The sequence below is a fragment of the Dendrobium catenatum genome, unplaced genomic scaffold (genome assembly GCF_001605985.2).
Source record: "Dendrobium catenatum unplaced genomic scaffold, ASM160598v2 fragScaff_scaffold_1427, whole genome shotgun sequence".
Lineage (NCBI taxonomy): Eukaryota > Viridiplantae > Streptophyta > Magnoliopsida > Asparagales > Orchidaceae > Dendrobium > Dendrobium catenatum.
The window spans coordinates 576,036-603,600 of NW_021319889.1; the positions used below are offsets into that span (position 1 = coordinate 576,036).

A 27,565-nucleotide genomic window follows, 5' to 3' on the forward strand; every position below is an offset into this window, starting at 1 on the left:
GAGGTCATTATTTAATAATAAATTAAATAATTAATGCCTTTATCAGAAGCAGTACTATATTACAATGATCTAATTATCCCTTTGGTTGAAAGGCCATTCTACATGAACAAGATCATATCATATTCAAGCTGGGCAAGTTAATGCTGCATTTGCGACAGTTTCTTTATTGCTTTCTAAAGCACAAAAAATAATTATATTATAAAGCGGTAAGAAAGTTGTCCCAAACCAAGCCTAAATCTCCGGTTCACGTGAAATTATTCTGTGTGGATACGGAAGCCATCCAGAGGCAAATCAGAACGCGCCACATCACCCATTTATTGTGTACCGGGTGACGTGGCACATTCTGATTCGCATCTGAACGGTCCGGTGCCCGCACAGAATAATTTCTCCCGGTTCACATCACTAATGAAACTTAAGTATTCACTGTTGAATATTATTACTCTGCAGACATTCTCAATATCTCAAGCGATAAAGAAAATTCATTATCACTGCTGCATCACAAAAGATAATTACTTACATCTTAATGAGTCAAAAATTGACTTTGAAATACTATACAAGAAAGCATATCCCATGAATCCAGCAAAAGAATGCAACAAATATATATATATATATATATATACACACACGAAGGTGATAATGAAGAATAATACTCATCTAGCTCATGCCTATTATGTCTTAGGACTGACATAAAAGCTCTTTTCCTGAAGCTGAGAGATTGGCGATTATAATCAAAACTTTCAACTACTAATCATGTCTGCTTTTGTTTCATCTGTTAGCCTGAGCTTTTACCTTCGACTGAAGTGCCATAGACATTGAGCGTAGCTTGTTCGTGATCTCTGTGAATGAAGGGCGTTGAGAAGGATCAGCAGACCAGCACTGCTCCATTAGTTTTCTCCAATCAGCATCGCAGTGTTCGGGAATTGGCGGACGAAGAGTATTGCTAATAATTCCTCCTTTGCATTATAGGAAAAAATATCAATCCTTGGAAAGAATTCAAACGGAAAGCAGAACATTTGTTGATACAGCAATAGGGAAAGAAAAATGATAAAAAATCTCCAAAATGAAAAGAGCAATGAATTCATATTCAGGTCCATCTAACTTATCATTTCATGTATACCATCTGACAGGGGGAATATCAGCCATAATTTTCAGGGGGACAAACTTATAAGTAATTGTTGGCATATATATCGGGGGTCTAAGGGGGCAGGACCCCCTAGCGGGGTTTGAATTTTTATTTACTATTTTTTTTTGGTATTTGATTCATCATTACCTAACAATAACAAATCTACACAATGTAATTTGGCCTCAAAGGGGTTCCGCCCCTGCCTTCTGATTATTCTTGGCAGGTTTGGATGAATCAATAAAAAGGCAGTAAATGCTGCATCATAAGCATAAGGCAGGAGAGAGAGAGAGAGAGAGAGAGTATATCTATATACATCATGAATCTTAACAGAAATGATAGGCTTTGTTTAGTTGAAGGTAAAAACATTAATCAGTTCAGACAGCCAAGTTGAGGGATTTACCAATGATTGCACCACAATGCATATTAGCATAAGGTTCCTCTCCAGTAATGATTTCCCACATTGCAATTCCAAATGAGAACACATCAACCTATATAAAAGTGGAGCAATATTTTAGTTTCTGTGCTAAGCCTACAACATTGTAAGCACAAAGTACCTTTTCAGAAACCCGGGTACTGCTCCCAGTCAATAACTCGGGAGCCATCCATGGAAGAGTTCCTCTCACACCTCCAGAAACCAAAGTATTACGCTTGATTCTTGAGAGTCCAAAATCTCCAACCTGAAGTTTTACCATACATTCCTCGAGTTCATTAATAAGTTTCAAAAACAAGTGATAGTATAACCATGACGACGCAGACAGAATAAAAAAAAGAACTAGACTGGGATATTTAAGCTAATTAAGCACCTACAGTCCCATTTAAGCTAATTAAGCACCTACAGTATAAATTCTAGTTTAAACATATCAAATAGCTAGATCAACCAACATATTTTGTAATTTCATGCCATTCTAGTTTGGTAGATACAAATTCCATAAATGAGGCGGTAATCAACCCATTAAAGAAAAAAATGTTAATAAATATTAAATGTCGTTATCAAATATAAATAAATAAGTGGAAGGCACAGAGACTTGTATTTGAAATAATTTTGGAAGTGCTGATGGTTGAGCAAATATTCATAAAGAAATAAAATTGGTATGTAGAGGTGGCTCTAGAGCAGTGGTTAAGGCTTCATTTGGGACAGCTTTCTTAATATTTTTTAAAGCAGCTTTCTAATTAAAAATTTTAATTTTTTTACTAAAAAGCTGTTTTAATAAGCAGTAAAAAAGCCGTCCCAAATGAAGCCTAAGTTGCCTCTAATGTATTTGGGAAGTCCCAATTTTAAGACATGTAAACAACTTGTTGTAGATGCAACCTTGCATTAGTGGGATCTCCATGCATTGGGTACGCACTTTTTATGTAAATAATTTGCGTTGCAAGAGCATTCTTGTATTAATTTATTTTGTAACATAAAATTAAATATCAATTTTGAGATGTTCACATCAAATATGACAATGGTTGTTTGGATCTATTGATGGTGAACGTTTTTCTAAGTGAGTGATGAGGACATCCATAGGAGATTTCGGCACACTTACCATCGGAGCGGTCGTCGAGCGACGGTCTTGATTCATAGTATTTATTTTTTATGTTTTATTTTATTCATGTCATTTATATTTCATGTTTTTCCATTTGTACCCCTATGAGGGAGTTAGTGCTTGTTGTAGCCCAAATGCAATGTCGTCTTTATGCTTTTTATTTTCGATTGGCCTATATATAGGCTTAGTAATTGTATTTGAGTTAGTTTTTGATGAATGAAAATTTGCCTCTTATGGTCTCTTTGTGAGTTCAACCCTCCTAGATCTCTTAGTGAGTTCGTTGGAGAAGATAGATCTCTTTGTGAGTTCTAGATTTTCGTCAAACTATTTTTGTCTTCGAGAGTTCTAAATTTTCGCCAAGCTATTTTCGTGGAGATCCGGATTGAAGATAATTGAGGTGAGTGGATTTATAGCAAATCGAATCCCTAGAAATTCCCCTCCACTCACGGTAAATGTGGAGACTCTTCTGCCGCTAAAGCCTAGACTATTTGAGCGTATGGGCTCCAAAGGTGAAAGCTCTCATTATTAAATTGGGGATTGTTGGTTAATAGCTCTTAGTATTACTGCTATTTTTGCTTATCTACTAGGTTTGGTTAATCTACATGTGCTGCTTCGCCTAAGCAAATGGAAAACTAAGATTCTTTATTGAATTGCCTTGTTATTACAATAAGCTATTGAGTGGAATTACATTGCCAACTTGTTCTTAAATTCTTTAATGAGCTCCTGCGCATTTGGTTTCACATCAGTGAGCCTTTAGCATGGTCAAATTAATTGCATTAATTAAATTCAAGCCAAACTTATGGCTATGAAAATTCAAATTATCATACGATTTAATGGCATTACATTTATAATACAAGTGTGGAATTAAAACCATTGATAATAGCACAACAATATTTGATTTATAATTAGGTCAGGCTAGGCATATTGTGCTTGGTAAAATTTTTAAAATAATGATGTTTACAACTGTAATTAGTCATAAAGGCGCTAGAAAAAAAAAATCAAAGTAAGTTTACTATGGAAGCTATACATTTATTGAGAGCTTTGATGGAGAAGTATAGAGAGAATAAGGAGGATCTACATATGATATTTATTGATTAAGAGAAAGCTATGGAGAGTGTTATGGAGAGTTCAAGAAAAGAAAGGGGCTAATAATGCTTATATTCAAGTCATGAAGGATATGTATGCATGAGCTGTTACTTGTTCAAACACAAGATGGTTTGACCAAGTGTTTTTATATTTATGTTGGATTACATCAAAGGATCAGCCTTAAGCCCGTATCTTTTTGTTTTAGTCATGGATGTTCTCACTAGACAGTTGCAAGCCCATAACTTTTTGGGGTTTCCTGCAACAGAATTTTATTCTGAACCGTGGTTTTTTGCTGTTTTAGGGGTCGCAATCCGAATTTTTGAGTCTAACAAAGATCTGGGCAGCGATGGCTGCCAAGAAGGCGGATGCTTTGGAAGAACGACTTGAGTGGGAGATGATGAGCTAAAAAAAAACAATGGTGGATGATAGAATTTCCTCCATGGAAGGCAAATTATCGGATCTTCAAGAGATGGTGAAGAAGACATGGGATCATCAAAACCAAAAAATCAAAAGGCGGTATCGGAGGTAAGAGCGCCGGTGGGGAAAAATACAAATTCTGAAATTCATAGGGATGAAAATGATGTGGAGATCGTAGAAGGAGAAGGGAGAATTAAGAAACCATATGGAACCCTTCTAGAGGGAGGAGAGAGGTAAAAGGTATGAGGAGGCATGTATATGTGGGGTATGAGCAAAGGGGTGCTGATTGGAAAAGAAGTGAGGGGGATTATGGCCAGAGAGGTGCTTCTTTTGACTGAAAAAAGGGGGGAAATGGAAGAAGGGTTTGGGTATGAACGTGGAAGGGAGGATTAGGACACTTGGGGAGTTCCATCCACTTGGGGAAAGGGAAATTATGGAGGAATTAGGGGAAATGGGAGGATCCAAAGGTCCATAAACTGAAGATGCCTATCATTGAAGCGGAGGATGCATATGGGTGGATTTACAAGATAGAGAGGTACTTCGTCAGTAATGAGTTGACGGAGGAGGAAAAATTAACGGAGATTGACTTATGTTTGAAAGAAAAGGTGTTAGCTTAGTACCATTGGAGAGACATAAGGCCCATACGGAGTTGGAGGGAGTTCAAGGAATGCTTATTGGAACATTTCCGAACCGACAGGGGAGAGGACTTCTATGAGCAGTTCTTTGCCGTAGTATAGGAAGACTCGGCGGCAAAATACAATGAGAGATTTGAGTACCTCGCGAGCCGACTAGAACGACTGTCTAAGACTGTTATGGAGGAAAATTTCATAAAGGGGCTTAAATCAGAGATCCAGACAGCAGTGAGAGTCATGAGACCTCGTGACTTGGGAGAGGCTATGGAACTAGCTCAACTAGTGGAATATCAGAAGTACTAAGAGAGGGGGGCAAGATGCAGCAGTTTAGATGGCTCCTACAGGATGACTACCATTATCTTAGCACCTAAGGGGCCTACACCAGGCAACCCTCGTGAGACCCCAAGGGAGAATCTTGTAGGAGGAGGAAGTAGGTGGAATTTCAAAAGGTTGACTGAGAGGAAGATGTAGGAGAAGAGGGGGAAGGGACTATACTTCCAATATAATGAGAAGTATACTCCAGGACACAGGTGCAGGGATCAAACCCTTTAGGTTCTCACCGTCTGTAATGACGATGAAACTGAGGGAGGTGTGATATAGGGGTAGAGGAGGAGGACAAGTTGCATCTAAATGTGATAGAGGTCTCCCTGACTCAGGGGTAGGATTTACTCTGAGTCATACCATGAAGGTGAAGGGAGAAATAGCGGATAGGGAGGTGGTGGTGCTGATTGACAGTGGAGCTACCCACAATTTCATCTCCAACCAGGTCGTGTACCAATTGGGGGTGAAATTGGTGGAGATAAAGTGTTATAGAGTGATGATGGGTACGGGGAAGGTGGAGATAGGCCGGAGGATCTGTAGGGGAGTAGTGCTGACCATACAGGTGAGGGAGGATTTTCTCTCATTGGAGTTAGAGAGCATTGATGTCAGCCTAGGGATGAAGTGGTTGCAGATCTAAAGAAATACCAAGATCAACTGAGGAGCACTGACAACAGAGTTGGTGGTGGAGGGGAGAAGTGTAGTGGTTAGGGGAGATATGGGGCTATCCAAAGCCATGATGTCTCTTAAAACCATGGTGAGGAGCATCCAGAAGGTAGGGGAATGTTTCCTGGTGGAACTACAGGGATTAGAGGGGATCCGATTGGAGAGGGGTGAAGACATCCCTCTTTCAGTACAACTATTGATTCAGCATTTCAATGAGGTCTTTCAGTCGCCTCAAGGATTGCCACCGTCAAGAGAGCAGGAGCACGCTATCACCCTCAGGGAAGGGGTGTCCCTCATCAGTGTCAGGCCATGCTGTTACCCTCAATTTCAGAAAGATGATATTGAGAAATTGATCAGATAAATGCTGGAGGCAGGGATTATTAGGCCTAGTGTGAGCTCTTTTTTTAGTCCAGTGTTACTGGTCAAGAAAAAGGATGGGAGTTGGAGGTTCTGCATGGACTATAGGGCCTTGAATAAGGAAATTATGCTAGACAAGTTTCTCATCCTAGTGATAAATGAGCTGAGTGGGCCGGTTATCTTCACCAAGATAAATCTGAAGTCGAGATACCATTAGATCCAAATGAAAGGGGAGGACGTGTCGAATACTGCTTTCAGAATGCATGAGGGACATTATGAGTTCCCAGTGATGCCTTTGACCTCACTAATGCTTCAGCCACCTTCCATTCCTTCATGATCAGGGTGTTCCGACCCTGTCTCAGGAGATTTGTGCTGATTTTCTTTGATGATATCCTGGTGTACAGCAAGTCAGAGGAGGAACACTGGGAGCACTTGAGGACAATCTTAGAAGTGTTAAAGGAGCAGTAATTGAGGGCCAAGTTGAAGAAATGTTGCTTTGCACAGACCAGTGTGGAGTACTTAGGACATGTAGTTTCTCATGAGGGTGTAGTTGTTGATCAAGCTAAGATTAAGGCAATGCTTAGATGGCCACTGTTGAAGAATCTGAGGGAGCTGAGAGCCTTCATAGGGCTGACAAGATACTACAGGAGGTTCGTGAAGGGCTATAGCACCATCGTCTGGCCACTGGCAAAACAACTGAAGAATGATAGCTTCTTATGAGGGGAGGGAGCCATAACAGTCTTTAAGAGAAGTCCATGACCACTATACCAGTCTTGGCCCTTCCAAATTTCAATCAGGTGTTTGTAGTAGAGATAGACGCATCAGGGTATGGCTTGGGAGCAATACTTAAGCAGCTCCACCGACCCATTACTTACTTTAGACAGGTGTTGACAGCTAGAGTCAGGCTGAAGTCAGTTTATGAGAGGGAGTTGACGGTGATTGTGCTAGCCATCCAAAAGTGGCGACCTTATTTGTTGGATCGACGTTTCATTGTCAGGACGGATCAACGAAGTCTAGGCCTGGGATAGAGAACAAGGTGACGAATGCTTTATCCAGATGTATGAGGGAGCTACAAGAGATGGCCATGTCGATACCACTGTTGCTAGATTGGGGGGAGGGGGGCATTAAGGAGGAGAGTGTGTGGGATGAGGAGCTGGGGAGGATCAGGGCAAATTTGTTGAAGGATGGGAGTAGCCATCCTGGCTATTCTCTCGAGTGGGAGAGGCTGTTGTACCAGGGAAGATTTGTGATGCCGAGGGCATCAGTTCACATTCCCCCACCTACTCTTGGAGTTCCATGGGAGCGCTGTTGAGGGTCATTCATGGGTGCAAAAGACATACAGGAAACTCGCCTCAAAGTTGTATTGGAAGGGGATGCACAATGATGTGAAGGAGTTGGTAGCCAGTTGTAAGGTCTATCAGAGGAATAAGTACATGGTCATGGCTACAGGAGAATTATTGCAGCCCCTAGCTCTACCAGATCTGATGTGGGAGGAGGTCTCTATGGATTTCATAGATGTGCTACCTTGATCGGAAGGGTTCACAGTAATTCTAGTTATAGTGGATAGATTTAGCAAATATGCACATTTCATTCCCCTACGACACGCCTATACGGCAGTGACAGTGGCGTCAATTTTCATCCGGGAGGTAGTCAGACTGCATGGGATACCCGAGTCCATAGTATCCGAAAGAGATAAGGTGTTCCTCAGTCATTTTGGAGGGAGTTATTCAGGCTACAATGCACAATTTTGAAGAGGAGTACAGCTTACCACCCGCAAATAGATGGACAAATGAAAGTGGTAAATAGGAGCTTGGAGACATACATACGATGTTTTGCTTTAGAGACACCTCGGCTTTGGACCAAGTGGCTGGCATGAGCAGAGTACTAGTACAATACTTCGTATCATTCTGCTTCTCAGATGACACCATTCAAAGTGTTGTATGGATGACATCTACCTCACATGATACATTTTGGGCAGAGTAGCAATCCTGTGTCTTCAGTGGAAGAATACTTGGAAGAGAGGGACAAGGTGTTGGAGGAGTTAAAAAGGCATCTGTTGAGAGCTCAACAGGTTATGAAAACACGGGCGGATGGGAATAGGAAGGACATTCAGTTTGAAGTGGAGTGGGGGATAAGGTGTTCGTGAAGCTTCGACGTTACAGATAGAGGACAGTCATTAACAGGAGTGAGAAGTTGGCTCCAAGATATGTTGGCTCTTATGAGATATTAGAGAAAATTGGAGCAGTGGCGTATCTTTTGAGGTTGCCTCGAATCGCCACCATACATCCAGTGTTTAAATTATCATAATTGAGAGAAGCTATGGGGGATCACACAACGAGTTCAAAGTTGCCAACAAAATTGATTGAAGATTTGGAAGTGGTATTGGAACCCCTTGAGATAAAAGGGGTGCGCCAGGGCCAGGGGGGGATCAAGAAGGTGTTTATCAAGTGGAGAGACCTTCCTGATTATGACGCTACATGGGAGCCTTATGAGAGGGTGAAACATTAATTCCTCTCTTTTCACCTTTAAGGAGAAGGTCGTTCTTTGGGAGCGGAGTATTGATAGGCATAGACAGGTCCAGTTGGCCCAACCCTTGGGCCGGCTCAAACAATACAGTAGGCGGAAGCCTGTTGTTCCGCACAATACAACAGGCAGAAGCTTGTTGTTCCGCAGGCTCCAAATCCCACCCCCCTTGAGGTGGGGTCCACTACCTAAGGGAGATAGATTGAGGGTTGTTTAGTCATTTTGTGCTATCTTTTATGTTTTCTTTAAGTAGAAGTTTGTATTAGGGTTAGGGCATCATGTTGGTTTGCTAATATTAGGGTTGGTGCTTGGCGTCTTAGGCTCTAGTGGCATCTAGAGAGTTGGGAGAGATCGATCCTCTACTCGAATTGAAGATCTAATGTATCTTGGTATTTTCTTTCTATTTCTTTTTTATTATCACAATAATATTGCTTTTTTTTTCCACTTGAGTTCCATTCTTTGTGGAGAAATATCACTGGAATCTTAAAATTGATAGGTTCCACTTAAGTTCTTCAAGTGTTTCTTATCACATTCATATGAGATGATGAGAGACGAATGAAAAATCTTTGTTTAGGTATCACTTATCATTTTCGCAGCTTAAAGGCACTTACTATACATAGAATAGAATGAGGACCATCTCATTTCATCTTCATAGTGTGGGATTAAGTGTGAGAGCATGGAAAGTGGTGTGTAGTTGTGTACTATGTAGAGCAGTTCATGTTATCCTCTTACTTGATTCCAATCGAATAAAGATGCACTTGGGTGGATCTTGATCCAATCCAACAAGTTTAGCCTTTGAGTTTGAATTTAAGCTCTTAAACTAGAATGAGTTGCATCCTACATCACACAACTAAATTTCTTTAATGATCATTTAATTAAAATTGAGGTGAACTCAATTGATTTGTCATAAGACCATAGATCAAACCATATATTAGCTAATCAACTCAATTAGCCATGAGCTAGCCTGGTACAATTGCATGCATCTAATTTAACTTAGGCCAATAAGTTAAGCTTAATCTTGAAATCTTGAAGTTAGTATTTAAAAATCCACTTGACTTGAGTTGGTAAAAGCCACTTGGGTAGGCTGGGTTATGATTAAGACACATTAAAGGATAGTCAAACACCATAATAAATCTGTTAATGGAGAAGATCCCTCACCTTTATTGAATTCCTTGTGCTGCACATTGAATTGATTTAATGCTTGAGAGGTTGGGACAGTTGCCTCAGCATAAATCAGACTTATTGAAGGCCAAATTCGTTAGTAAGTTCATATACAATCATTCTTGGATACTCAATTTGATGAGAAAATTCATTGATAAGGAAATTATTAGACCTGTTTTTACGAGATTTGCTACTGCATATTTAACATTGCAGAGATTCAAGGAGTTAATGCAACCTTTAGAAGCTATGTTTGCTTCTGAATAATGGGATAAAAGTTCATGGGCAAAAAAACAAGAAGGAAAACAGGTAAAAAAAATTGTTATAAAATATGATTCATTTTGGCGCAATACAAATTATGCTTTGAAGACAGCAACACCATTAGTTAAGGTGCTCAGAATGGTTGATGGTGAGAGGGCCCCGGCTATGAGATTTATTTATGAAGCAATGAATAAGACTAAAGAAGACATTGCAAAAGATTTGGGAGGTCAAGAAAGTGCCTACAAAGAAATATGAGATATTATAGATGAAAAGTGGGGTTGTCAACTACACCAACACTTACATGCTGCTGCATACTATTTAAACCCTCAATTTCATTATGATAAAGAATTTCATGTTGATAAAGAGGTGAAAACTGATTTGTATGCATGTATGGACAGACTCATTTCTGAATAAGACTATCTCAAAGTGAATAATCAACTTGAGGAATTCCATTTGAAGAAGGGAATGTTTGGATTTAGAGCAGCACAAGCATGCTACAAAACACGATCTCCAGGTATGTTTATAATTTGTATATTTATAATTTTAATTTTAATATTTATGTTCAAGTCTTCTACTTCAATCAATATTCATAAAATACTATTCATTTTCATGTAGAATGTTAGTGGAGTCAATTTGGAGATGATGTTCCTGAATTGAAAGCTTTTGCAGTTAAAGTTCTTAGCCTAACATATTCGGCTTCTGCATGCGAGCGCAATTGGAGCATCTTCAATCAAATTCATACTAAGAGAAGAAATTGATTGGCGACAAATCGAATGAACAAACTTGTTTATGTTATGTTTAACAAAAAACTGAAAAATAGACATCTCAAATTACAAAAGCAATGAAGCATTGATAATAAAATTGACCATTTACTTTTTAATGATTTACAATCTGATAATGAATGGGTTACTCCAAAGAATGTTGATATTTCTGAAGTTGAAGCATAAGGAGAAACTAATGTCAATTATGACAGTGAAGCAACTACTCATGTATATAAAAGAAAGAAACAAAATGAGATTGGAACTTTAAAAAAAATTCAAAGGTATTCTTAAATATAATGAATTATTTTTTATGCTACTATTGTTTCATTCTAGAGCTAATGAAATATTAACTTATATAGGGAATAAAGGAAAAATTATTATAGATGAAGAAGAGTTTGATGATGACTTTGATATTAATTATGAAGATTCTTCTGAAGACAATCAAAGTGATGATGAGCCTGCATTGGGTATTGATCCTAAAGGGATGTTTTATTTTTAAGTGAGTTTATTTTAAATCTTCTTTTCCAGTAATATACTAATATTATCTTAGAACAAATCATCAAATTCACAATTGACATAATATTTTATTATTTTTTTTCATTATTCATAATTTTAAATTACTTTATTTTTATCATTTTTTAGGCTTACGCCTCGATCCACCTCGAGGCTTACGCCTCGCTTAGCCAAAACGCCTCGATTCCCGATTTTGCCTTTTAAAACGTTGATAATAATGCCAATTAATTGATTTTGCTCAATTTGGCAGGATTTTTTTTATCCTCCTCTTCGCCTATCTTTCTTATAATTGACCATAAATTTAAAGATCGAAAAGTCTCTAGACTCCATGGTTTATTTTGACTTACTTGAGTGAAATAGAATTGATCAAATCAATTCAGGTTGAGCCACACAATCCAACTGAAGCAAAATTAATCTAACAAAATTCTCGATTGAATATAGCATAAGGGTATCAAGGGCACCAAGTAGCTTTAGATTAAGTCCATGTAATAACCATAAAACAAAGCATCACCTCAGCATCGTCCTTTTAAGACTTAGTCAATCAAGCTTAGGACTCTATGCTCAGCCGCACTAGATCACGCTCAAACGAGCTTGCTCATTTGCTTGTTTGCACTCTTGCTCCATCTCCCCTTGGTTTTCATCTGCAATCCTAGCCGCATGAGCCACATGTGCTTTCCAGTTCTCTGATGACGATGACTCATGGCATAGGTATTCGAGTATTCCTACTCTTGTAGTTGGGTAAGTGTTATAGAGCTTTAGCTCTTGATCCCCTCCTACACCTACGGACCTTATGTTGCTTTCAGCCACTTCCTCAACTTATATGCATTTTTGCTCTTGATCTCACATCTGCTGTCATACTCATTCACTTCCTTTGGTTATGGATAGTGTTACAATTGTCATTCCGACTTTTGAGTTGGGTTCTTCTTCCCTTTTGCCGCTAATTTTTCAATAGATCCCACCTCCACTTTCCCCCACGTTGGCTGCTTCTGGGATATTGTTTGAACACTCAATTAGGTCATCCCCTGCCACTCCCGATAACTCCTTTCTTCACAAAAACTCCTATTTACTCTATTTTCTATGACTCCAACAACCCACCCGTCTTATTCATTTACAAATGTTGTTGGCAGGTCGAATGATTCAATATTTCATTCCTCTCAATCAAACAAATTCCCTTTATTTTTTTCATTAAAATCCAATTTCACCTTCTCATAAGTGTTTAACCAAGTGTCAAGGCAAACCTGCTCTTATCTTTGCTAACAAGAAGATCTCAGATCGTGTTAGGGCATCTCCAACCGAGAATCTCATTTTTCACTCCAAAATACAGCGAAATCAAAAAATGCCGTGTTTCATCTACAATCGAACTCCATTTTGCGCTTAACCGTCGCTTTGGCGCCTTTCTTCCGGTTCGGTAGAGAGAAAAAAAATGGCGGAGATGAACAGTGCAACGCCAATATTGGCGTCACACTGTTCATCCGCGATCAAATGGCGGCAAAAATGGCGATCGGTTGGAGCAAAGCGAGAACGGCAAACAAGTGTTTGCCGTTCGGTTGGAGATGCCCTTAGGTTTCACGATTTTTCTATCCATAAATTTATGTCTATTTTACATTTAATTGGTGGTCATGTTGTTAGGCTCATAGACCCTCGCTATGTTAGACTATCACAGACTTTTATCTTGATAGACTTACTATATAAATGGTTTCTCAATATGTGGTTGCCACTTCTACGCCGACAAGCATCACTATTGATCATAAGCCACCTATTACTGCAATAGATTACTTTCCTCCAATTTATGAACACAACAATGATCAGTAGCCTTATGACTCAGATGAGAGCACATACAGTGTTGACTCTCTAGTGGATAGGAGCTTTGTAATTCTATTTACCATGCGAGGTAGAAACTAAAAAAAAACTATCAAAACTCTCATATTATCATGCATAAAGCAAGGCAGTCTAAATGAGTTTTTTTTTTTGGGTAGTTTACAAGTGCCTAAGGCTTTGGCATCCTAGGTTATCAATTTATCTTGGCTTGTGTACTTTTTTTCTTAGACAATTCCTAATAATCACCCTTAATATATTCATATAATTATTTAGTTATAATATTTGCTTAAAAAAACAGCTTTCTGAAAAATGATGACCCAAAATTTGAGTAGCTTTATGATTTTGTGGCAGTATTTGGAGTATCGACGCATAATAAGATAGGAGATTTCAAATCCTGCTCATAAAGAGGAACAGGAATTGGAAAAAAATTATAGTTACTCACTAAGGTCTGCCAGGCTACAAGCAAGGCACTATAAAAAAGAGTCATTGCGAATTTTCTCATTCATCAAATGGACACTTTCTCCAATGTTATTATACTATCTTTAATTATGATTTTTATTTTTTTACATTATCATCTAGCCATTCCTTGTAATGGTTTCACCTTGCACTCATCCCACTGGATAATTATAAAATTTGCTTTAAAAAAACACCGACCCTATGAATAGGTTAACATCATAGGTATGGAAATACAAACTCCAACTGACTAAATTAACAAATTACAATCAAAACTGAAGACATAAAATTAAAAATTCAAGATTCAAATTCAAAATTTAAAATGGATGTCTTGTAATACAATTTTTTTTATGTTTTGAATTACCGTAGATTTATTTCAGATTAGCATTAGAAACACAAGAGTTTTTTTGCAAAGCCAAAGCAAAGTAAAGCGGCATTAAAAAGCACGTTCCTTTGGAAATCTCAGAAGGAATAATTAAATTTCATCAAATCATAAAACATAATTACTAATAATTGCAGAAACATGTACCTTGCATATCGGTCTTTGAGAATCTCTCAAGTTAACTAATAAATTGTCACACTTCAAATCAAAATGGACAATATTCTTGGAATGCAAGTATTCCATCCCAAAAGCTGCATCCATGGCTATCATAAGCTTTCTACGATGATCGAGTGTCCTGCAAAAATAATTCCATTGGTTATAACCGCACGTTGAAATAAAGATAAACTATTGCAAGAGAATTCAAAGTTGGTTCACCTATCCTTCCGTAGCAGGACATGCCTAAGTGACCCATTTACCATGAATTCTGTTACAGTAGCCAGCGAGCCACCTCCTCCATCCGGAACCACCCCATAGAAAGCAACTACATTTGGGTGATGAAGCTTTGAGAGGATTTGGGCTTCCCTCCAGAAATCTTTTGTCTGCAGATATCGGAAAGATCATCTGATAAAGCTCAATTTCTATTGATAAAAGCCATAAATTATCTGCCTATATCATTTACTGTCAGTAACAAGCTGCCTTTACATGCAACCTCAAATTTAAAAAAGGAACAAAAACTGCGTGCTATTGAAAACTTGAAGTAGCTACGCAATATCAGTCTGGAAATTGGTCATATAAGATTTGGTCATCTTCAAGAAACCTTTGAATTTGGTGAAATGAAAATTAAACATTCATAAGAAACAGTTCAGGAAATATTAGCATTTAACAAAGGTATTTCCGGTTTCATGGAATCTTAAGTTCAAATGGCCGTTCCTGGCTGCCAGCTTGCAAAACTGTCAAGCCCAACAGACAATGCACAAGTCATCCTCGATTATTTTTAAACATTTTGAAACAACTCCAATTTGAAAAAAAAAAATGTGAGAGACATGCTGTATTATAATCATTTGGAGTGAAAAACCTTCTATCTGCTAAGTACAAATATTATTTGAAAACATTTTATGCTAGCTAAAAAGCCATTTGGTGCTCCGTTGCAGATATCTATTATTGCTAAACACAAAAGGTTTGTGTGGCTCCATAATTTTAAACTTTCCATGTCTGAAGTCTAGGGGGTGGAGTGGGTGGAGCTGTACAGCTCTGATCTTAGAACCTACTCATAGTCATTTAAGGAGGCAAAGAGTTCGTAAGTTTCCAATTAGAACAACATCTGATTCACTGGAAAGTAAAGGGCCATGAAACTTTCAAGTTCTAGATAGACGTGAAGTATTACACATTGTACAAAATATATAATTCTACCAACATCACTTATGATATTAAGTTCTATTTCATTTTCATTAAATGCCATGTGCAAAGTGCATGCACTATAGTGATGTAATCATTCCATCACATCTAATGTTTCTAGAAAATGATAGGAAACACTTGTAGATCTCAAGTATTTCCTATCAATCTTTGGAAGACAGCGAGAATTCTTCACAAAAGTCTGCACAAAATCATGAAAACCGTAGATAATTTGTATTATTTGATGAAAGGAAAACAAAAAAATAGCAAGATACAGTTTATCCTCAATTCGAGAGGAGGATCGATCTCTCCCAAATCTCTAGACGCCGCTAGAGCCCAAAGAAAAACCTAATTCTAAGAGATCTCAATTTTCAGCCAAATTCAAGATGCCATAACCCTAGGAAAACAAAGTATTTAATGCATACAAATCAAAAGGAAATCCCTAAACAGTCCCTACATTCAAATTTCCCTCCCAAATCCCTCAAAAATCCTTCCTAAAATGGTCTGTGGACATTGGCAGTGCGATCGGTCGCGGAAAAGGGGCGGAGGCAATCCGCCTCGTCATGCTCGGGCCAGTCCCGCGTGGACCGGTCCAATGGACCGGTCTAAATGAAAACTAATGCCAATGAACTTTGTCGATCAAGTAATATCTAGCAGTGCTTCTATGAAACCTAAAATTCTGCGTTAAAGCCTAGCCATATAGCGGGAAAAATCCTCTCTCATGATGTCCCAAGAAAATTGTGAGAATTGATCTTTGAACTTTAGATTTGTATTGGGATTAATGCAATAAAATGGTTTTAATGTTCTAAAGGTTTTGTTTTCATCCCAATGTAAATCCAAAAATAAAAAAATCCATCCTTACAATTCCCTTGGAACATCCTGCGGGAATTTTTTCCCCATATATGGCATGATTGACAGCCACTTTCAAGATAATAATTTCTGGCCTCATTAACAAAATTTTAATCCTTTGCTTAACTTCGTATGAAAGTCATGTACACCAAATGAATTTCAGATATTTGCACATGGCATCAAATGCAGTATCAAAGTCAAGCAATATTCATTTCATGCAACCTCTAAATTTTCATATAAGCAAAATAGGTTCAAGTTGAAAATTTTTACGATAAAATGGGAACTAAACCAATGGCTGTAACTCCTGGGAAAAAAATCGTCTTGCTAAACTTTTATCTATTGACCCCATGCTATAGTTTATGATATGTTGCAAATTTATGTGAACAATCGTAAACCGTATTTTACAAGTTGGATTAAAACACTGTACACAACATAGAACTCCTGCACATAAATTGGTGTTTTAAATTGTTCAGTACAAATCTTCAGCAGTAACTGCCCAGTAAAACTAAATAGTGGTTTTACTCATAATAAGACTCATCAGACAAATTTTGGGCCTAGTCCATAATTTTTTACCATTAAAAATTAAATTTTGGACTGTAGAACCTTGCATAACATCTATGTATATTCAATAAATAAAGAGTTACAGCTTGATGACTGCAGGACATGCATGTTAGTTTGATTATGCGGTCTTATTTGATTATGCAGCTATGACAAGGCTTGGCTACTAAGAAGAGTTAGCTATGCATAAAAAAGGTACAATATTTAACATAAAACAGCCATATGTGAGTAGCCGAGGCGCACTAGGCACTTCAAAGATGAACTAGAGTAACTACAAAAAACACGTCTCCAATACGAAAATTTTTGTTCAAGCGGAATATTTTATAACTGAGATTTATGGAAGTCCCTTGAAAACTTACATCAGATGTTCTCTGGTATCAGACTGCTATAAGAATGATTTTTTTTTCTGTATTTGTATTTGTCATAACTGAAAATTTAGAATATCCAGAGGATGATTATGAGCAAGCATATTCACAAGTTCGTCAAGCCGCTGCAATTGTAGCCATACGTTATGGCGTCTAAGCCTAAAAATTTTCCCTTAGGGTAAGCAATCACCCGCAGAACATTTGGTAAAATATAAGTGGTGCATAATGCTTGCTTGTTGTTTATGTTAAAAAATCCTCCTAATTAGTAATTTTTTCTCCCAAGTTTCTTGAAGAAAAAATAGATAGGTAAGTTAGGTAAGTAGCATGAATCAACCCTCAGATGTAGTTAAATATCTTATAGCCCCTAAGTTTCAACAAATGGACTTTCATCGTTAACTTCGAAAAATAATAAAAAATGATTTCTAAACCACTGCTACATGCATAATTTAAGATTTAAACTAATAATTTTAACATATAAATAATTAAAAATTATTTATGAATAATATAAAATAATAATAATAAAAATATTTAAAAAGTCAATGGGTTAAAATGGGGCTTAAATAATCGTGGACTATTTTGGTCCTTTGTAAAAAATCAGGGGACCATTTTAGTCCTTATTTAAAAGATATGTAATCCTAATTTATTTATGAATAAAATAAATATATACATTATTCACCATTTAAATATTTAATTTTTTTTAAATGTAAATATACTAAAAATTTAAATGTCTTAAAATAAAATTAAAATTTAACAACGTCGAAAGTTGAATTTTTTTTGGATAAGTGCCTCAGGAAGATAGTCACATGCGTATGCATGCAGCTAAAGTCTAGAATTTTTTATTAGTCAATGATGAAACTAAGATTTGTTTTAAAGGTAACAAACGAAAAAGCTAACCAGAGGAAGGGGCTATATGATATTTATTATTTAACTATGCCTTTGGAGATCAATTTCTAGACCAAATTGAATGGGTTGCTCTCTCTGCGCTACCGCCCATGCTCTCCTACAATCATGGCCCTTGCTCGCTTGCCCAAGGTCATGTGCTTCCTCCCTTGCTGGCATGCTCTCTTGAGTCAAGTATGCTTGTCGCTGCCAGCAACACGTTGTTTGATGATCATTCCTAAAGTCCTTCTACGGGGTCCCTCCAGGGTCATCAATGCCTTTGGGCATTTCATTGACATTAAGGAAATGGATATAAAATTTTTAATAATTGTCTAATGTTGTACTTATTATATTGATTGGTTATAAAATTTTCCTTTTAAAAAAAACTTTGGAGAGCTAAATGATTATTAAACAAAAGTAGACTGAAGATTTAATGTCAACTTATGATCTCAACAGTGGCAAGAATATGGTAGTGACATGAAGGAAAGATAAAAGAATCTTTGCTAGCTTTTTTTTCCTTGACAATATAATGCTTTTATTCTATGAACAGCTTATTCTTCATCCATTAGACTTTCATTCCTTTTTTCAAATAAGAAATAAATGGCTCATGCTTGTTAGTCATGGAAAATACCTTATATAAATCTGACCACAATACCCGCCAAATTTTTTAGTCAGAGATGATGATGATGTGTGTTCACAAAATAAAATAAAAAAGATGTAGAAATTATGAAAAATCCCTGTTCCAAGTCAAAGAGTGAAAGCTTTCTAGGACTGATTACTAAATAGGTTCGACTTGAGTCTCCATACGGTGATGAGTGATGACCTTATTTCACTATTATATAACGAACAATTTAATCTATATTTAGGATTTATGGTAATTTTACATACCATTTCAAATAAGCAGACATTTTAAGATATGAAATTTTTATGGAGAAAAAATATGAATATATCAACAGCATTGTGCTTCCACGTACCAACCGGTCGTGCTCAGACAATTTCCCAGAAAAGCAGCTTTTCTTGATTCGCTTGATAGCAACATCTGTTCCCCTCCATTTTCCATGAAAAACAGTACCAAAAGTACCTGATCCCAATTCACGTAGTTCTTCAAGGTCTGCATTCTTTATAATCTGCATCAGCATCATAAATCAGTTTCAATAAGAAGGCATGGAGTAGCAGAGAAAAACCAAAGAGTGCAAGCACAAATAAGAAGTTTAACAGAGCAGTGCTATTAAGGTAAGAAATCTATAATTTAACAAAGCGAGCAGAATATAAAAAACTAAAAGAATGGAAGACACACTTGTATTGAATTCCCTTTCTTAAACAAGAATCATCTAAAAGAAACTTGAAATAGTAGTCATAAATGAAAATGTCTTAAATCTGCAAAACTAACATTGCAGAGTACTAGTTGATATAAAGGAATCAACAATCCTACAGGCAATTCCGGGTCATTTGTGCATAGTGATCCGTGTAATATTCTAATCCAAGCAATCTCAACAGTCACTCAAGAGATCAAAAGTCATTACTCGATTGAAAATTAGTTCATGAATTAAAAGGAAATATTCCATAAATTTGTGGAGCTTAGAATAATGCTAAATGGAAAAAAAAAAAAAAAAGATGGAAAAAAAACAAAAATAATACAGAATAAATAATCTGAAGCAGCTATAGTGATGGAAATCTTTGCATTTATACTTGTCAGAAGCATCAGATCAAGCATAAATTTCCGTGAAAATTTTGTTTTTTTAGTAATTAGTTTCTTTCCATAATTAGTTTATTTTATTTGTTATTTTTGAGGACATGTTAGTGATGATGGTTGAGAAGAGTTGTAATATCAATAAAGCTATTTCATAACTTTAGGATAACTTATTTGGTTGGCATGCTGCCAATTATGATTTGGTTTAGGTTGATACTCATAATGGGAGATTATGATGGATTGATTATATAACCGTTTTCTTTCTTTTTGGACCAGGCCAGTTCAAACCAAGTGTCCCCAACCTGGTTACAAAATTTCCGTCTCATGCAATTCGTTAATTTCTAATTGGGATCTTTAAGTGGGGAGACGGAGTGAGAGAGAGAACAACTGTAAAAGTGAGTGCATTGAGAGGTTGTGATTCAATGTTTGAGGGGGCAATCAATGAGGTGGTGATCAACATCAACCTCCTATGACATGCAATGTATGCAATGTGCTAGTAAGAGAGAGAGGATTGATCGTGGTTGACGGCTTCACAGTTTGGTGGATTAGCTAATTTGATGGCCTCAATTGCCCAGCGAGTCTGATGGGGAGGAGTTCTAGTGAAGGGAAAAAGGGGAAGAAGCACAAATATCTTATCCTTCTCCTTCTTCTTACACCATCCTCCTTTTCATCAATTTGATTTAGGTAAGCCCTAACATCAAACTTGCCTTGTACATTTATGGTTGCTTCAAGGCGGATATATGTTTGTTATTTCTATACACAACTGCAATTTTTTATACGCCCTTGAAATGAAACTATGTAGAAGTTAAATCTTGTATGTGTAGTTGATTTTGTTTAAGAGATTAAATTGAGATATTTAGGCATTTGACTTTTCATTGTCTTTTTTGTTTAGTTATTGTACTCATTTAATCATATAGGTTTAATGTTAACTTGTTGCTACGATGTGTTTGGGTTTAATCATATAGGTTTCAATGCAATTGAGATATTTAGTAATTAGTAGGTGTTTTGGATTTAAATGCTTTGATTATTTTATTGGTTGATACAAATTATTGAGATCATATATTTTTACAAATTGGAATTACTTCTAAAAAATTTAAGTTGCAATCCCCCATTAGGTTCTTGTGATTTACTTCCAAGCCCAATGGTGGGGTGAGACAGATTATATCTACATATTATTATAAGGTAAGTTGATGTACTTTGGGAGGTACATTCTTAGTCTTATTTATTTTCAAAAGTTTAAGAAGAAGAAGAAAAAATGGCAGGGTCGTGGCTTGTGATTCTTGTGTATATTTGAAATTTTCGTCTCCCATTTCAATTCTAGCTAAGTTCTCATATGTATTTTTATTGATATTTAATATTGCATGGTTCAATATAGACAGAATTTTCATTTCTAGTTTGTGGATAAGCATGTGTGGGATTTCCATCTATATCCCAAAACTGAAAGGGTGCATATGTGTGTTGGCAGTTGTTTTATGAATTTTAATTGGTTGTAGTGGACTTTCTTGGAAATTTTAAAATTAGTATAGGATTAATCTGAATTTAAATTAAGATTGACCAAGTGCCATCTTATTTACTACCCTAGGTTATAAAGAGCCAAAAAACTGTGGCATAATGCATAATTCAAAATTTTTGGCTTAAATAAATTTCAATTTTCAGTTTCAATTGTGCAAGTTGAATGTGTAATTTCTTAGAGCGAAGTCAACTTAATAAGAATATGCATAAATCAAATTTTTGGTTGTTTAAACTATTGGTATTCAATGTACTAAATTTGTAGTTGATCAAGAATCTTTTTAGTTTAAGGTGTATGAAGCACCACGTGTTGGAGTGAGGTAAATCAGATTCATGAAAAGTATGCCAAACTTCCTATGGTCAACTCTAGATAGGCAATTCTTTATTTGTTAAAGCATAAATTTGCCTTCCTTGACACTTGTTATAGGCTTAATTTGATTATAAATATATATTATAAAATAAAATTTATCAATATAAAATGATTATTTTGTTCATATTGATATAATGTGTTGTTAAGTTAGCTATGCATATCAATTATTGCATAAATTGTTATGATGCTTATGTGTATGGCTTTGACTAATGAGAAATAAACCCTTCTCATAAAAATCATGGACTCCAATGATATATAACAAATTTTGATCATAATGATTATAGTCTTTATTATAACACATTGCTCGTGATATAATATTTATATAATTTTTACTTATATATGCATGATGGACATGAATGTCAGCAGCCTCTCTTGTTGATATGATTGACAATGACTAGCTGGGCAAATTGGTCCATAGAATGGCAATTGTCTTAGGGATCATTAGTCTTCTCTAGGTGGGTGAAAATATTTCTCTTGTTTATGGTATTATAAATGGTCGACTATGTATTAAAGGTATAATAATGACTGATTGATTAGTCATTTTTTAAACTATAAATATGGTATGCATGCAAGTGGATGTTTACTATTGAATGTAGTGATTGACACTATGAAATGATTTCTTATAAATGGTATGGCATAATAACTTCCTTTATACAAGATTTATCTAATCCGATGCAATGATTATAATTATTACGATAATATGCTTAGTTATATTTCCACTCTTATTGGTCATATTGAATATCCTATGTCTTGCTGTTTATACCTAAGCCAATAGGTTTCCCCTATTGAGTTTTATTTCCTAAAAAGAAGAAGATTAATTTTATAGTTTTCAGGATACGATTTGTGCAACCTAGAAGAGAGACCTGTAAACATATTGGTAAGGTGATTAAAGTTATAAAGTCATTTATTCAATTTATCAGATCCTTATGTTCTTTCTTAGATTAATTGTTATAATTTTTCGGGAATTTGGATGTCAGGGAATTTTATATTCTTGGCCCGATTATATTTTTGGAAGATAAATCACTCCACCCAGAGCTGTCATAATATGCTGGCTTTACAGCAGAGAAGAAATATCATACAAGACATCTCATCTATCCAAATTGTCATTCTGAGTTCTAAAGTCCTTAGCCAAATGGCTCGGTATATAAACAACAATCAAAGTCTAAAAAAAGTGTCGGAATTTCTGAAAGGCAGCAGAAAAATAGTTCCCAATTGCTCACAGGCAGATGCACATAAACAATGCTAATAGCACCTAATTTGCAGAACGTCATGCATATATTAAAAATGCAGAGATAATTTAGCCTGTCATCATAGAAATTAGAGCTGCATTACCACAAGAAAATAAACCAAAAAATCACATCCAGGTTATGCAAAATCAAACCTGCAAACCATAGATGCCAGCTTCAATTTCAGCAATTGCAGCATCACTCATAGATCCGTCAGTATCAATTTCATCATCTTCAACATCCTGTTGCACAAGTACTGATGAGAAAATGATATATGAAAATCTGAAATTATTAAAGCTAAACATTAAGAAAAATTACCTCACATTCAGATCGAGGAGTACTATTGGCACTTGCTACCCTTCGAGAAGGATTTTCCAATTCTTCTTCTTCTTCCGTTTTATACTCTATTACATGGGGTATAATGCTTGATGCAACTGGGACACCAAAAGGTACCCTATCAGTTACATCTTCCACAGTAATCAAAGCCTCCACAGGTCCATTATGGTGCATATTTGACGTAGGATCCGCCTGTTCTGGCCTTACTGTTTCATTACCAGAGTTTCCAAGTTCAATATTTCTAGGTCCTGGCTCACAGTAATTCACCATGTCCTGATCAAGCAGTGAAAACGTCTGCCTAGAAACTTGATCATTTTCTGATTTCTGAAAAACAAGGGTTTTACTGCCCTCATTGATCCTGAGAGTTGGACCTGCGTTTCCATTACTGTCAATTCCTTGCCCGCCATAATCCTTTCTTTCACCGTGTCTATCAACAAGAATAATATTCTCATCCTTCCTTTCTACAGTTGTTTTAGGCATCAGAACTTGGGAAGAATCCCCAGTAGTTGAAGCAGTAGGTGCAAATGTCATCCTGATATTGTCCACGTCGATGAGATTGCTCTTCCTCGCCTCCAATGAACCATGACTCTGATAGCAAAAGTTTCTATGATCTTCAGATACAGTTCCATCAAATTGGTTTCCCAAAGAGAGTTGTTTGGCCTTCTCTAAATCGATGCAGGGGGAAAAGGGTGAATATGTTGGAAGACAACTCTCCACTACCTCTACAACTGGCGATGAAAGAACATAACCATGGACAATGCCGAAGTTGTAATCATAATCTTGTAATTGACTGTTAGTATGAGATGTCACATCATTATTTTTCTGACAATACTTCATTGGTTGGGGAAGATGGTTTCCCTTCTCATCCGGCCAATTAGAAGCAGAACCATCCAAATCGTGTTTCACGAGATATTCTAGTTCACCAGAACTGACCCTCTTGATTGGTTCTGCGCTTGTATTTTCAGCAAGTTGAAAAGAACTTTCTGCTTCATTTCTTCCACAAGATTCTGCAGAATTACCATGTATTGAGAATTCGGCTCTCATGTGAGAGGGCGTCAATGCTGTCCTTTGTAGTTCAGATAAAATATCCGAGCGATTATTAATTAACATGTGCTTGAAACACGGTGTTTCTTCCTGCGTGTTTCTTTGAAAAGAATTCCGAGAAATCGCTGAATTTTTTAATTCCAAATGAGAGCCATTAGATTCCCTCAAACCAGAAATATTTCTTTCACCGATACCATGAAGCAAGGGATCTAAAAATGCATGAGGCATGACTTGAATTGAGCTTCCTGAATCATTTGAGCCTGCGACCCAACTTACTGAATCTTCCTGCTCCTTTATAAATTTCTCAAAATTAAAAAGCTTTTCCTGAAGGAAAGACTTCTCACGTAAAGAATGCCCAGCTGATTCACTGTCACTCTCTGCATCTTTTTTATTTGGAAATTGAGGCCCAGACTGTCTAACTTGCATTTCCACACCACCATGGATGTTAGAATGAAAGCTTGACACATCCACGTTCATTAGATAACCTCTATTCAAATCATACTGGTTTTCAGATGATTGGTCTGCAATGAAATGATCTTTAAATGACTGTTTCCGAGAATGGCTTATTTCTCTCTGCTGCCCTAGTTTTGGAGAAAAAGGTGGGGAATGGATGGGTGAGCTGGGTGCAATTTGAAAACAAACTAAGGGCTTAGAATTATTATGATGGTCATATATCCCAGTGTCCTTTTGCATGCTAATACCACCATCCATAGTATCAACTTGAAGAAAATGAGAGTCTTTGGGAACCAATTTATCTAACTGGTATCCTACTTGGCTCGATAAGCTGTTTCCACTTGAACTTTCCCTAGGACTACGATCCGCTATATTATTTACAGCAACAAAATATTGATACTCAGAGCTGCACTGCAAGCCCATTGTATCTAAAGAGCTACTCTCGGATTCATTAAAAGGGATGAGGAATATTCTGAGCCTCTGGGATCCATCAGCCTTGTCAATTGCATGATACTCATCCATCATGTTCTGAAGATCCTCTTCTGATGAAACAGATATAAGAGCATCAAGGTCTTCCCCTGGGAGCTGATACTTAATAATATGTGGTGCACTGAATATATCAATAGTTCTGTGCATAAGTTCCTTCCATGAAAGATCCTTCTTTATGGAAATAATCCGTGTCTCGCCACCGACATATCTCAACTTCCCATCACCAGGTCTCGGCAGGATTTTTCCACCAAAGCTGCATAGAAACTTAACCTTCCCAGAATGTGGGCTTTCCAAGGTTCCACGCATGTAAGTACAGGTCTTACAGCCATGAACAGGGTCAGAAGAAGAGCATTTGCCAGAGTCATTGAATTGATTATCACTGATTCTCTCATTATTCCCAGCTAAATTTGTGCTTGCTGTATCGATATAACCCCTAGAATTGACCTCAAGAGCAATCACCCTGGGAAAAAAACAAGAAGAAGCATCACATCTAAAATCAGATTCTATTCTTCGGAGTCCGAAATTGCTGGTGTGATCTTCATAACCAGGGCATGGATTATGTTTGACATTGAATCCCATTCTCTTCATATAACCATAGTCAAATCCAGTTCTAATAGGGTTTCCTCCTGTTACTCGATCTTCCCCAGTTTGAACAGTCATGTCGCACAAATTGTTTTCTGAAGGCGTCCTTCCAGATGCACTAGGAACATAGTAAAGTGCAGAATTACTCACAGAAGGATTAGCAACCCCGCCATCCATTTTTCTGAATTAGATGCAATCACCAGCCTCTCAATGTACTGAAAAACCATGGGATCTCCAATTCTCAATAGCACACAGATCTATTTCCATAAGACAATAACACAAGTAGTTGCATTGTTCGAGTAAGTTTTGTGTTGGGAGCTCAAATTAAGAAGATGCTGCTAGAATAATCTGAATGCCTCATATCTCCCTTAAATTTCAATTTTATTTTCAGATATGACGAATCATATAAAAATAGTCAACCCAATCTATGGGCCAAGCTGGATTATGACCACGAAGAAAGAAAAAAATATATATTGAAACTTTCTTCTTTAATCTCAAGATTTAGACTAAGACAATTTGGGGAAAACTAAAATAGCTGAATGCAACTTACCTTCACATGACCGCAACAAAAAAGCTTGACCCTGAAAAGGATGAGCGGTCGATTGGTCGATTTTCGTCCTGGAAGCCAAAATTCAACGCAGTGAACCAATAAATCAATAAGAAAATTTCTGAAAAACTCTGAGGATGATACACAAATTCAGCAAGACGGAAACGAAAGATTCTTATTTAGCGCCTATTCCATATAAAAAAACTGAATGGTTCAAAAACATCCAGGAATAGATTCCGAAATACCGATCCGAATCCAAACAAATGCGAGATTAAAATGAAAGAAGTTGTGCAAATGGATCAATAGGAAATACCTGCATCGATCAATCGCCGATTTCGACAAGGAGAGGCGGATTGGGAAAATGGAATAGACCTCGGATTTTGAGGGATTATTACTAATTTTTTTCTAATTTTACTTAATTATTATTAATTTTGTTGGATTTTATCGTGGTGTCGCGGAGAGAATGGGGAAAAGCTCGGAGCTTGCGGAAGAAAATTAAATGCGGAGCGTCGATGGAGGCGGCATCGACGATGGCGGAGCGCTACGGAAACAGTTTGCCAACTATTTTTTCTCTCGCCACGTGAGCCTCACGTGACGTGACATGCCTTTGGCAGGTAAACCACGACGGTTCGGCGCCTAACATGAACCGGTTCCGTTAATGAACTGAAAAAAAATATATATTAATTTTATTTAATTTTTTTTCTTTATTATCAAATCAAACACTTATTATATTACCAAGACAGGTCAATAATAATTATAAAATGCACCAATAAATTGATTGATGTGCTTTAATTATACGAGAAGATAGCATAATTTTTAAAGTACAGTGTCTTTAGGCATCATTCAATATGAAATATATTGTTATCATAATTTTTTTTGAAATTTGTCCTATTTACTAGTAACTATGTTGCACCGATACACCAATTTATAAAGGCGTGTTGTATCTGATGCATCGATACACGAATACGCCTTCAATATTCCACCGATCCGTGTCGGATACGTCAAAGCCGTATCCAATTAAAATATTATTTAATTTTAAAAGGACACGCGTATCCGATACGCGTGTCCGTTGAAAAACAAAAAAAAAATCCGAAAAAAAGATGTGTCGTATTTACTTCCACGGTTGCGAGCAAGATTCTCTCATTTTTGAGATGGATTTGAGTCTCTTGATGATATGAAAATATTAAAAATTACTAATCTTTCACTTGATGAGCCTGAATTAGAAGGTATGATATTTATTAAAGATGATATAGAAGTTCAAAGACAAATCAATGAAGAAGATAATTATATCATTCATTCTATTGAATAGTTGAAACTTCATGTGCTAGATAATTTATGT

General features: G+C 36.7%; 1 protein-coding gene across 3 annotated transcripts; it reads right to left on the reverse strand.

Moving 5' to 3' along the window:
* Nucleotides 1-459: 459 nt before the first annotated feature.
* Nucleotides 460-26,750, reverse strand: LOC110111108. Of its 3 annotated transcripts, none has more exons than XM_020842833.2 (10): nt 26,540-26,750; nt 26,230-26,297; nt 23,094-25,936; nt 22,931-23,017; nt 18,955-19,107; nt 14,373-14,536; nt 14,145-14,292; nt 1,678-1,800; nt 1,524-1,611; nt 460-953 (listed from the first exon to the last, which is right to left on the reverse strand). In XM_020842833.2, the coding sequence occupies exons 3-10, from the start codon at nt 25,854-25,856 to the stop codon at nt 766-768; spliced, it is 3,714 nt and encodes a 1,237-aa protein (XP_020698492.1). In that variant the 5' UTR covers nt 25,857-25,936; nt 26,230-26,297; nt 26,540-26,750; the 3' UTR covers nt 460-765. The 3 variants fall into 3 exon arrangements, with proteins under 3 accessions (XP_020698492.1, XP_020698493.1, XP_020698491.1); XM_020842834.2 differs by having other exon boundaries at nt 460-950; nt 23,094-26,116; XM_020842832.2 differs by having other exon boundaries at nt 23,094-26,116.
* Nucleotides 26,751-27,565: the final 815 nt, after the last annotated feature.